The sequence below is a fragment of the Phoxinus phoxinus genome, assembly GCF_949152265.1.
Source record: "Phoxinus phoxinus genome assembly, chromosome: 6".
NCBI classification, from domain to species: domain Eukaryota; kingdom Metazoa; phylum Chordata; class Actinopteri; order Cypriniformes; family Leuciscidae; genus Phoxinus; species Phoxinus phoxinus.
In genome coordinates, this window is record NC_136881.1 from 8656162 (window position 1) to 8670107 (window position 13946).

The 13946-nt window shown below is 35.4% G+C and overlaps 1 protein-coding gene across 3 annotated transcripts in view; it reads right to left on the reverse strand.

Moving 5' to 3' along the window:
- sdk1b (sidekick cell adhesion molecule 1b) overlaps positions 1–13946 on the reverse strand; it is a gene marked incomplete at its 5' end in the record, with an annotated part of 213756 nt that overhangs the window by 113367 nt on the left and 86443 nt on the right. For all 3 annotated transcript variants that reach the window (XM_079615867.1, XM_079615866.1, XM_079615868.1), the window contains one exon: positions 2307–2440. In XM_079615867.1, coding sequence (XP_079471993.1) covers positions 2307–2440 — 134 coding nt within the window. The remainder of the gene's footprint in view (positions 1–2306; positions 2441–13946) is intronic.

Here is a 13946-nt window from a genome sequence, read left to right on the forward strand (position 1 = left end):
TGTGTTTACAGTGACACTATGAAAGGTGTGCGTGTGAGTTATATGATAGGCTAGACTTCTAAGTTCTGCTTTTTAACATCCTTACTTTATGATGTCATCTTTCTTTGATCCAGTAATGTCTCAAAATATTTAATATTAATGTCGATGCTTGTAATGTGAGCATGTTGTGATATAGTTATGTCAATATCAAAAGCAGTATATTTGTGCTAATACTGTATTTGTGACTTGTGTCTCTGCTGTGTCAATTATTATCAATGTTGAACATTAATATCTGCTTAATATTTGTGTGGAAACCGATACAAATTTGTCAGGATACATATATAAAGTTCAAAAGAACAGCATTTATTAGAAACAGAATCTTTTGTAACATTATAAATGTCTGTACTGTCACTTTTGATTAATTTAATATGTCCTTCATTACTGAATGAAAATATTAATTCCTTTAAAATAAATAAATAAAATTTTACTGACCCCAAACTTTTGCCCAAACAATGCTTCATTTACTTAACTTTAATTCTCTTTCAAGGGAACTCGCGCTGCGTCGTTTGACGCTAAGGGAACGCTTCGCGTGATGACGTCTTAAAGGACAAGTTCGGTATTTTACACTTAAAGCCCTGTTTTCGGATCGTTTCTGATGAAATAGAACGGTTAAGATTGAAATTTGGACACATGCTGCTGGCCCGAGAATTTTCGGTTTCTGTGGTAGCACACCAAAAATGGAAGAGACGCTTGCGAGCAGATCGCAAACCATAGTTCAAAGCCGACAAAGCTTAAATGTATAGGCTCACGTACAACTCTCTCATTCGTCATGAATCCAAACGTTTCCATGGCGGCGATGTAACATTTAATTGCTAACCTATTATTTATTTTGTAAACAAAGCTTTGTGCTTCACTCGTGTCATAATATTCATGTAAAATAGCATTCACATACATAAAATGTGTTTAGGTGCGGTTGTCAAGTTTACCGGCACAGCCCTAGTCACGCGCCTCTGACGTTCAGTCACACCATTGGACTGATTTTACATGTGCTTCAAGACGTCATCACGTGAAGCGTTCCCTTAGCGTCAATCGACGCAGCGCAAGTTCCCTCTTCAGGGAACCGACGTTACAGTCGTAACCGAGGCGTTCTGTTTCTATTACAATTCATTGTATTACAATCCTATGCTGTTCAATCTACCTCTACCACAAACTTTAAAACAAACCAAACACCAATATCTGTCAAATATAAGTACATCCTGTGTTTTAAATTTTAATATACCAGCAGCAACCGAAGAGTCGCCCCTCCAAAAGGCTTATGAACCAATATGGACAAATAATAATAAAAAAATCCCAAAAGCTCTTCAAATTCTTAAAGGTCAATACAGAGGGACATAAAAATAATTATAATAAATAAATTAAAAAGCAGTGATTTTTGGGTTCAAAATGCCTCCTGCTGTCAGCTCTCTACTCATTGCTTCTTTGTTCTTCTCCTTCTTGTGTCCTTGTCATATTCATTTAACTCAAAACTCTGTTTGTGGAATTTCAGGTCCTTTAAAACTACTTTCAACATCTCCTTTGCGTCTCCAACTAAATTTTTGATTAGAAAAAAAATGACAATTCTCCAAATGGTGGATTTGACTGACAGTTGCGAACCTCTTATCCCCAAAAACACTGCAGAAAAACTAATGACTAAAAGAGATGATTTTCATGTGGAACACTTTCCTTAACCTTTTGTTCCACTAGTCTTACAATCGTTTTGAAATTAAATTTAGCAAAGTCTTCTGCAAAGTACTTTTTTTTTTTGTCACAGCACTTTAAAAAGTAGCTGGTTGTTTAAACAAAGGTATGAAAAAAATCCAGCTTTAATTATAGGAGCTAAAACAACTCTCTCCTTCAGTCCCAGTGGAAAGACAAAATTAATATCCTTTAAAAACCAAACGACAGAATGTGCCACACAACACGCGCGGTTGTTTCAGCAGCATATTGACAGTACGGAGAAATGAGATGGTTGAAAATGTGAAAGGTGAATACGAGGGTCAATGTGTTTAATTTAAAAGCACATCCACTTCACAAAAAAAGTCAATATTTTGTCCCAGAGAGTCGATCTGAATGAGAACAACATGAAAAATATTACCATTTCACATCACAATTTTAATCACACCACACAATCACACAAGATAACATAAAAACAATAATATAGGCTGTCTATTAAATAATAATTTATACTATATATATATATATATCGTTGATGACCTATCAATTACAAATTAACGTATTTGACGACATTACATATTACACAACCATATATACATACTGCAAAAACTTACTTGCTATACTCAGGTAAATGGAAGGACTGGTTTTGTTTTCTCCATTGCGTTCATTAACAGCCTGTACGTAATACCGTCCTGCGTCTGCTGCTGTCGTACCCAACACCACGAGCTGATTGTCCAACGTTATTGCTCTGAAACCAAAAGAGAAACACACAAAACACATGTAAGAATGGTGAACAAGACTGTCCACTTGCGTTTTCATTTCCTGTCTAATCTCAGGGTGACCGGTCCAAAATCAATTTGCTTATTTGTACAACTGAGCCAAGTGAAGTACTAATGAAAGCACATGAGTGTTTTATTATTTTAGTTCTGGATGGCCTCATCGGCGAGAGGGCAACGTGATAATTACTCGTTTCAGCACACGTGCACAAATCAATACATCACTGGACACAATTAAAAATGAACGTGCACAAACACGCATGCACGTCCACTTACATTAACCAAGGCTTTTTGCCACTTTTTGAACCGATATTTTTATCTCTCTCGAGGACAGGAAAAAATAACTCGCCAAAGAAAAACACAACAAAATGAATAAGGAAAAAAGGGAGAGTGGGTTTTCATGTTCCTCTATGGCCTGTGTTCAATAGCGCTCTTGTGAGAAACGTCAATAGAGCTTTCAAATTTTCACACACACATGACACAATCACACCTTTATATGAGGCAAGTTTGGAAAAGCACTAAGAGCTCCATACTGTAGTCACCATAACAGAAGTGTCACCGCCACAACTAGATGTGCCACACCCAGTGAAACTGCTGAAAGCCCCGGACAAAATGACATTACTGTCTGTCAGAACTCCACAGAGGTTTTACACTGCTGCTGAAAAGCCTTGTCTAAAAGTGAAGGAAACAGGGGGGAAAAAATACAGACAGATTGCTTACATCAACTTTTAATTCAAATATAGTATACTATACTGTATATATAAGGGGATAGAATATACAGTTTGTACAGTATAAAAACCATTACTCCTATGGAATGTCCTCACAAGTATAGCAAAAAACTTGTGTGTGTGTGTGTGTGTGTGTGTGTGTGTGTGTGTGTGTGTGTGTGTGTGTGGTGATACTATATAGGGTATGTTGTCACAATGAGGACTTGTTGTTTTTAAAAGACTACCTTTCAACAAAAAAAGTGGTCTTCCACAAAATATGTATATTTAAAATGGCTTTTCAGCTCAATTTAAATAGCAAAAATAAATACGAAATTTTTGAAACTACAAAAATGGAAAGGGTGACACAAAACAACCATTGAGTTGTAAATAATGAACTATATAAAATTACAAATTGCCCCGGTCTGACATTATTCTGAAAAATACTTTTGTCCTGAGAACACAGTTTATAATTTCTTTGGAAACATAAATTATATAATATATTATAGTCCGAATGAATGCTAGTGTGGTTCAATTGTGTTCACTTGTGTACGCAAAAATATGAGGATATTGACATTTTAGTTTGGAAGACCAAAAAAAAAAAAAAAAACTATAATCTGAAAGAGCTGTTTGAAACTAATGAACAAGCATTTATTATAGTTAATGGGATACAGCCCTAACAAAATAAAATCAGCATTTATGTATTGTTTTATTCACTTAAGATATACATTATTAGTGCGCAAGTTATATGAACTACTTTAATGATACATTTTGCTGTCTTTGAAATTCTCTATGTTCCAGGGAAGAAAAGTCTTACGGGTTTGGAACAACATGAGGGTGAGAAAATACTAACAGAATATTACATTTCTGAGTGAACTATCCCTTTAACAAGAAAGTACAGGAGTCTGTTCTTACAGTACTTATATGGTGAAGTTATCATTTCCATTATATAACCATAAAACATGGTGGAAATTCCAGGTGGAAGGATACTGTTGGGATTACACACTGTAGCGCTGCTGTGAGCAGACTCTTTCAGCACTGCTTTAACTCAACCTCAATAATTTAAATTACATCTAAGAATAAAAATGATGCTGTAGCAACTCAAATAATGACAAAGATGACGATTAAGTGGAGGAAAAACATTTTTGTCGTGACTTTGACTATTCGTTTATGTAAGTGTAATTTCTCCACACCAAATCCTGACGCAATGGCAGACCTCCGAAACGGTGGCCAAAGCCTACAGTAATCTAAAAACAGAGGAGCTCAGTGTTTTAATGCATGAGCCACCGTGTAATGTCAATAAAGTCCAGTCATGGGTGACTGTCCACATTTAAATATATAGAGCTCTTTTGTCGACATTTCAGCGAGCGGGTTTTGATTACTAGACACATTTGCTAATGCATGTACGCACATACAGACTCAAGGTGAAAGAGGAGGAACCATTAGAAACTAAACAGCCTATACTCTGACTTCAATATGGCAGAGCTTTTAGGGCAGTAAATGCGAATCAGACAAGCAAACAAGCGGTAAGACAAGAGAGATGGAGAGAAGGATAAGCCTCTGAGATATTTAATGGGCACTGGATGTTGTTCATATGGAGCTCAAGGTGAAATAAAGTCAGAGAGACAGAGAGAGGACAGACTGGGAAAGAGAGAAACCACATGAAAACGTCAAGAATAAGCGTTTTAATCTATCTCCTGTAAGGAAAAAAAAATTCCCTTTGAACTCAGAGTCTTTAATTCCAGCCTCTCCATCCAGGGAAAAAAAAAAAAAAGAGGGAAGGGAAAATGAAAAAAGAGAAGTCTCGCACTCGGTCCAAAATAAATCCACAGTGGAAAAATCTCAGCATGGGATGTTTTCACACTTTCAGCTTTAACTTTAAAATATAAGATATTCCAGGCCTTCAACTAATACTTTCAGACTAGATTTAAGCAAGTTAAGTTTAAGGTGAGGTGTTTTATGGTCCAGATTCAATTTAGATAATTTTACACATTTAAATAGATAATTTACCCAAAAGGATTTACTCATTTACTTACTCTCACGTCGTCCTAAGGTTGTTTTAACCCAAATCTGGGTCAAATATCGACGAACCCAACTGTTGGGTTAACATTTTTAATTGAAAAAATTAACACAACGGCTGGGTTTGTCCATATTTGACCCAAATTTGGGTTGAAACAACCCACTAGTCAAACAGGGATTTTTGGCTAAACTATCCCTTTAAGATCCCCTAAAAAGTATCACACTTACAACATGTACATCTGATGTTTTGATTTCTAAGTTGATTGCAATTTTCCCAGAACAGACATTTCATTTGAAGTGAAAAAGAGCAGTAAGTGCGTTTGAAAAAACTGTTTGGAAAGCACAATAACTTATGGAGCAGAAATCACTTTTATTCTTTAGAAATACACCAACTGTAGCTTTGGCAGGGAATGAGTTAAACCATACACAACGAGTGCACTAAATACTTAACAGCAGTGCTGAAATTATTATAAGGTTGTGACAATAGGGGAAAATAGAGGAATAGAGAGCACCATTGGAAAGAAAGACAGGCAGACTAACAAATTGAGTTTCCAAGCCAGGAAACTGTACTTAGATAAAATTTGACTTTAAAATTGCTCCCAAGGTCGCAATAAACATACCTGTACACACAAAAAGAATGCAAAATGTGAAATATAAAAGGTAGAGAGCAGAAAAGCATATTGTTGAATATTTTTCAGTCATGTTAATCATAGAAAATACATCAAATGCAACATACAATACACTGTTAATTGGTCAAATAGGCAACTTTATAACCACATATTAAAGATTCCTACAGGATCATAAAATGAGTAATTATGTGATGAAGGACATTAGTGTGCTGTGTATTAATGTGGGAGTAAATATCAGGTGGTGAATTCCAGCTGTAAACGCTAGCTTAACAACAGCGTTTAGCAGGGATGTTGTTCGGTTGTTAATGAGGGTTACTGTCCTTGTGCATGGTTATTTTTGTGCTTATGGTTATGAAAGTATTTCAAAGGGATGATGACTCGCATGAAGGCGTATTGTTGGATGTTGTAGATGTCCTGGAGGCAAGGTGGGCTGCATTTAACTTTTTTGTCTTCTTAAGGGGATGAACGTACATCTGTGCCATCTTTAATTGTTGGTCTAAAAAATGTCTGCTGCTTGCGTATATATATATATATATATATATATATATATATATATATATACGCAAGCAGCAGACATTTTTACCGTGTGCATTATGTGGTGCACCATGAGCATCATGTTTTTAAAGCTGCAGTCCGTAGTTTTTCCTCTTTGTCGCCATCTCTGTTCGAAATCTGCAATTGGAGTTATTCACGGAATTATCAACTTTACGTGGGTTGTGCCTCGTCACGGCACAGCACGGATAAATCCAAAGTTTTGAGGAGAATGTCCGACTGTCAGTCACCGCGCCGGTGTGGATACTGTCATTCGGAATCACAGATTCTACTTGTTGGAAGTACGACCAACATTAGAATTTTCACCAGAAAATATAATCTGAACAAGTAGCATCCACTTTTGTTCTGACCAACTAAGGGAAAAAAAAAACATTGCAGTAAATCGCGCTGATTAAATCTAATGATCGCTTATCATATCACGTCAAACCGCGCAAATTATACTTTGTTCTCAAATTGTTAATATTAACAACATCAGCATTGCATGACTACATTTAATGCCCTTCTGATATTTATCCTTGTTTTCTCATGGGCCCGGTTGCAGTCTCTTTTTTTCTGTAGCCACTCTTTTGCATTTTACAACGGGTTAGTCTCCAGTTGTCACTGATGATTGTCGTTTGAACCTTTCTGGATCCGCCATCAAATTGAAAAGTTTAATTATATCAAGTGCTGTGAGAAAAGGCTATAAATCTCCACCTCCAACATCCACACGCAATATAGCCTACTAGCCGAGACACCTTCTTTACGAGTACAGATGTGACGTAATGACGCAAAGACATGCTTGAATTTCCAGCGGAAATCTAGCCTGGTTCTACCAGACTCTCATACATTTAATTTGTACTGGCCTCTCTCCATTGACAAGCGTTAACTTCCTTGAAGGCGGTTACTCTGTTGAAGTTTAAAACTATTGGATCTGCCCAGAGCCACTCTGGATCTTCCATAACCAACCGCTAACGTTTGGTCATGGCGTATGATGACTCAAACTAGCACACAACCTCAACGTCATCGTTCTCAGCCACTCTCTCCGTTTGCTGATTGGACCGGTAAAAAATTGACTGGAGAAAACCCAAGAATATACCGCAAGCCCAGACGTAGTACTGAAGGAAAAATTTTATTGAGCGGAAGTACATAGGAGGGCGGAGCCAGGCTAGCGGAAATCCCCCAGTACCACTGGAATTAAAAACATTATTACAAGCTTACCGTTTTGAATCGAGCTAAGGCAAGCAGATAGTTTTGAACACTGGCTGGTTATGTACTTGATCAAAAATTTATTTTGGATAATTTTTAACCCAAAAAAGTTACGGACTGCAGCTTTAAAGTCGGCATGAAATCAAAATTGACCCTATTTACTTTGTTAGCGGATATTACTAGTCTTGTGGTGAACAATTAATCCGTGCAAGTTAATACACGTAAAAAAATTGTTTGTCGAAGTTATCTTTAATCAAAGTCTGAAAAGTTACTTCCGGGTCTGGAAGGGTTCTTTTTCTGATGACATAGGCTTGACGGCTTGGGTTGGTTAATCGGTTCCTCGAACCGTTACTCTGCTATGGGCGAGAGATGGAGAGGAGGAGCGCTAAAGTAAAACCCTGCCCTCTGTTCAATATTCTGTTTCACTCGGAAATGCGTCACAACACTTGAGAAAAGTCGTTTGCAACTTCCGGTTCACGCGGACTTTAAGGTACAAAAAAAATAAAAAAAATGAAAACAAACTTATTATAAAAGTTTTATAATAAGGTTTAGTTTAGTTAGTTTTTAAGCATTATTTTATAGGTTAATTTTCATGTTTAAATTTGGATTCTTAATTCATATTCATAACTAATGCTAATTTAATACAACCCAAAGAGAAAATAACCTAATTCATAAATTATTCATTTAAAGAACCCGCAAAAATATATCATAGTTTCCAGAAATCCATTCAGCAACACAACTGTTTTTAACATTGAAATAAGCAGCAAATCAGCATATTAGAATGATTTCTGAAGGATCGTGTGACACTGAAGACTGAAGTAATGATGCTGAAAATTCAGCTTTGCCATCTCAAGAATAAATAACATTTTAAAATAGAAATAGACATTTAACATTGTAATAATATCTTATATTATTACTGTGTTTTTTATCAAATTAATGCAGCCATGTTACTGTATTTTTTATCAAATAAATGCAGCCTTGGTGAGCATAAGATATTTTCTAAAGCAATAAAGAATTAAATAAAGAAATAATAAAACTTACTGACCTCAAACTTTTGAATGGTGCTGTAAATTGTTTAAGATGTTGCAGCTGTGCAGTTTCCTGTCGCATTAAAGGGAAAGTTCACCCAAAAATGTAAATTATCTCATCATTTACTCACCCTTATGTTGTTCCAAACCTGTATAAATGTCTTTCTTCTGCTGAACACAAAATAATATATTTTAAGAATGTTGCTAACCAGACAGTTGATCGTAGCCATTTACATCAAAAGTATTTTTTTCCTGGTTACCAACATTATTTAAATGATCTTAGTTTGTGTTGAAAAACAAAATGAGAAAGAGAGAAAGAAACGCATACAGGTTTGGAAAAACGTAAGTGTGAGTAAATGATGAGAGAATTTTAATTTTTGGGTGAACAAACCCTTTAACTAATGTTATAAGAAATAAAACTTTTTTTTTACAAATTACACAGTAAATTACACATCAATGTCCGTTTTAAAATGATTAGAGGCACGGGACTACTTTGACCTGTCACGGTGAAGTGTTCCTGTGCAGTGATTGACCTCCCAACCCGTTAAGACTAATGTGTAGACTACATTTCTTCAGTTGTCACATAAAATACATCCTCTGTTGATCCTTCCTTACGACAGTATCAGTGTTTGCTTCCCTCTTAAGGGCGAACTTAAGGACTCAACGGTGTTGACAGCTGAGCCACTGATGTTAAGGGTTGTGGGGGTTTGGGCGTCCTTCTTTAAGTCCACAATGATCACTGCAGGCTTCAGAGAAGTCGGCTTCAGGTTATTGTGTCACTAATAGGACACCAGCTGCTCAACATCCTGTCCTCAGGAAGATCTGTTCATGAGGCCACGCACTTAAAAATAAAGATTACAATTAGAGCCCAACAGGGTGTTACAGCCTGATGCCACTGGGGAAATATGTTACTCAAATAACTTTTTATCATCTAGTTCTTTAGAATTAAATAACCGTTCAATTTCTTTTTTGAAAGAAAGAAATACTTTTATTCAGCAAGGACACATTAAATTGATCAAAAGTGACAATAAAGACATTTATAATGTTATAAAAGATTTCAATATGAAATAAATTCTGTTCTATCTAATAAATGGTGTTTAACTTTCTATTCATCAAAGAATTCTGCCAAAAATACATCACGGTTTCCACGGGTAGCACAACTGCTTTCCACATTGATAACTAGATAAACTGTCTTGAGGACCAAATCAGCATATTATAATGATTTCTGAAGGATCATCTGACACTGAAACCTGTAAGTTTTGTCTGTTGAAATTGAAAACGGTTATTTGAAATTGTAATTTTTCACAATATTACAGTTTTACTGTATTTTTTAACAAATAAATGCAGCTTTGAAGGAAGCATGAACATCCTTTTTTAAGAAAGAAGGCCATACGGCATTAGAACAACACCAGGGTAAGTAAATGATGACTTACTTTTCATTTTTGGGTGAACTATCCCTTTAAAAGGTGACATAACTGCAGCGCACATTTATAATAAACAAAGCGTTACTGTGCGTTGGTGTGGACGATAATGCAGTTATCGTTAAAGCGACTTTAGCGCCTCTTTGGGCAGACGTTAGCTACTTTCCTTTGAAAATAGTTGGCAACACTGTCAATCCAACTACACAAACTATCCTTAAAATCACTCTTAAAATGTAAATACATTTTTACTTTTTGAAAATTGTAACTAACTGCATGGTTTCATTCATTTATTTTTCCCTCTTGTGTTTTATTTATTTGTGTTTTTTATGTTCAATGAAGTATTCAGCTAATTAATGTTGTTAGAGCACTGTCATTTTTACTACAATTTTACGTCAATAAATAAGCACCTATTTAAAACGACCTGCAATACACTTTTTAATGTAGGTACAGTAGATACAGGTGTAAGACCAGGTAGATACAGGTGTAAAAAGCATAATATGAATATATAATATAAATAACTAATACTAATGAAAATAAACTATTATTTAAAGGGCACCTATTATGGAATTTTGAAATTTACCTTTCATATAGTGTGTAACATAGATCTAAGTGAACAAAAACATCCTGCAAAGTTTAAAATATGAAAGTGCACCGTATATAAAGTTATTGTATACTTGAACATCATGGCGACGAGACGCTGTGTTCTGAAGTGCGACTCAAAAGCCAACTTTTTTCATCTGCCCAAGGAGGAGCATTTGAAGACTAAGTGGCTACAATTCATATATACAACTATATCACAGTGCTTTGTTCGCGCCATTTTCAAGACGATTGCTTTACCAACTTAAATGCAATCAAACTTGCATTCGCGAGCCGGCTGATATTGAAGGAAGGTTCAGTTCCAAGTGTATTTGCATCAGCTTCCTCCTCCGTATCACAACCTGTAAGTGTTATTAATAATTGTTGCTTTTATGTTTTATGTAGCATGCTTAATAAACGTAACTGTTTTTTGTTTTGTTTTTGTTTTTTAACGTTATGTTTATAAATGCATCGGGCTAACGCAAACAAAGACTGATTGTGCTTTTACAATATGAACTCTGGGCTATGCTCGCTAACATAACATTAAATTCTTTATCTTATTTTTGTTTTTTACTACAAACTACAAAGCAGTGGACTATAATCATTATTATAACACAATTTAATTGATAAAAGCATCATTGTACTCCGTGTTAAACAATAAGTATTATCTCTGTAAACACTGCTGGGTCATCTGACCAATCAACGCAGATTAGCGTCGCGCAAAGGAGGGGTTTGGAAAAATGAGTCGTTGAACGAATCATTTGGGAGTCGGTGAGCAAATCAGGTAAAAATAATGCATATTATACGACAACAAAAGTGTTTTTTGTCATTGCATGCATGTAAAACTGTTGTTGGGGACTCCCAAAACAACATTAGGAACATTTTAAATGTCATAATAGGTGCCCTTTAAATGGTTCTATATCGCACTTTCAAAACTTGTTTCTTTATGAAACCTTTTAAAAAGGTTCTATTTAGCACCAAAAGGGTTCTGCTATTGTTACAAGCCAAAGAACCCAAATCTGGTACTGGTGAGAGCCTGTTGAGAACCAGAGTGCAAACTTGGTCAGTATGTTTCACTCAATTGATTTCATAACCACAGAAGTATGTGGCAAATGTCAAGTGGGTATGTGTGTGAATGTTTGGTTGGAAAGCCTGATGACACTGTGGTCCAATCTACAATGTTCCACTGCGTAAGGGAACCAAAGAGCCAAATCAATCATCACAATCAGACAGAGAAGGAAGAGAAAACAGCAGCCAAAAAAAATGAGGGAGAGATGGAGAGAGAAAGAGAGAACTAGATGAAGGAAAGAGCAGTGTGTGTCTGGAGATCTGAAGTTCAAAGAGTAATCAAGAGGAAAGAGTGAACATGGAAATGAAATTTCATGCAGATAAGAGCAACAAGAAGACCAATTTCAACACTCTTTTAGAAATCACATGCTTCAATTTACACTCAAAACACAAGCCAAACAACCAAACTAGACACGAATTGTACCTGCAACTTTTTTCTCTCAGTTTTAAGTTGCAAATTCTACAGTATCTGTTTTTGAAAATCTTTGTAGTCATTTTAGGCGGTCTCCTAACTGTTCACTGACATAGAGACAAAGAACTAATCCCAGATTTGTTAGCAATGCAAATCCAGCACGTTCAAGCTCAAAGAGAGATCCGAAAGCTGACAGGAGGGATAAAATACATGCAAATCTAAAAAAATTGTTTTGGTTCAAAATGAATTCAGGACTTCCTAAGGACTTAAGAAGACCTAAAAACATACAATCTTAAAGGGGACCTAGTATGCCCCTTTTTACAACACTGTAAACCCTAATGCTCAAAATACTTAATTGGTTTGAGTAGGACAAACTTAAAATAAACTAATTGGTTCAGTCAAATTAACTTTTATGAGTATTTAGCACTTTCTTTTTCTTTCAAGTTCACAGAACTGATATATTTTAAGTAAACTGAACTGTTTCATTGTTTTGAGTTTTATGAAATTATTTATTTTAATTTAGACAAACTTAAGTTTAACTGAAACGGCAGGGATGTCTATTTCCCAGCATGCTTTGCCGATGGCACTCGAAAGGGAGAGTAAATGCTAAAATTAAGTGTAATATAATAGGTTTTTTTTTGTGCCAGACTAATGTTAAGAGGGAGATTTAGTATGATTAATGTTTTGTTATGCTAATTTAGAAGAATTTCGTTAATGTTGGTTTTAGGATAGTTACCATCATGGTGACAAGTGGTGCATGCAGCTTGATTTAAGAGCAATTAAAACCATTATATTGTTGCTCTCATACAGCAAGTGCTTCTGTAAAACATACTATTGCTAATATGTTAGCAAATTAGTGTGTTAGCGGATTAGCTTGTTAAAGCTAACTAATTTCATACTAATAAAAGTGTTCACATTGAGATTACATGAAAGCTTTAAGTTAATTGTATGAATTAGTGTACTCAAACATTTTAATTGTTCTTAACTTGAAATGTTCAAAATAAAAATCTGCTAGTTCTGCTAACTTAAACTTTGAAATTCAGAACTTAACAAATTTACTCTTGATTTAATAAAAATAAATGTCTTACTTGAATGCTGCTATTAAATGCTCTGGCGAGGAGATAAACATGGCGGACTGTGTAAAGCTCACTCAGGGCGGGTCTATGCTAATAGGGCAGAGTCCGTCAGCAGTTGTGGGTGGGGCCTATATGTGACATCACACTGCTAGAATCTGCAAAGGGCTTGTTCTGAGACACTGATTTTGATTTATGGAGATTGAAAAAAAAGAGGAATGGATTTTTACCATTATTGGGTGGTTGTGTACACACACTGCTGACACACATTTATCTCCAAACACCATGTAAAAGGGAATTTTGCATAATGAGTCCCCTTTAAAACCTAAACTTTATGTTCCCTGCACAAAGTGACAAATTTATATAAAATAAAATCTTCAACATTTTCCCCTTTGAGTACACTGCACACATCTTTTTTTGAGTGTGAAACAGAGCACATTATGCAGTGATGAATGTTTTAAATAGTAGTGTACTACATTGTTGTCTCAAAACCTCACTAGGCTGCATGTTTAATTTAGTGTGTCACTTCCAGTTATGAAATTGCTTTGTTGCATACAAGTCAGTTTGGAACAACACAAGGATGAAAAAATAATTACAGAATTTTAAATTTGACAGCATAAAATAAATTTACCTGAGAAGCATAACTGTGTAAAATATGAGGATTTGCTTTTAGAAAACATTTGAATTTAGTTTATTTTTCTTGTTTTAAGCATAAATCACATTGCTTAAACAATTTGCACTCTACTCACAACCCTGTGAGTTGTGGGTGGTTGTATTTCTTTGGACACACATGAGTATTTATCTCTGTCCT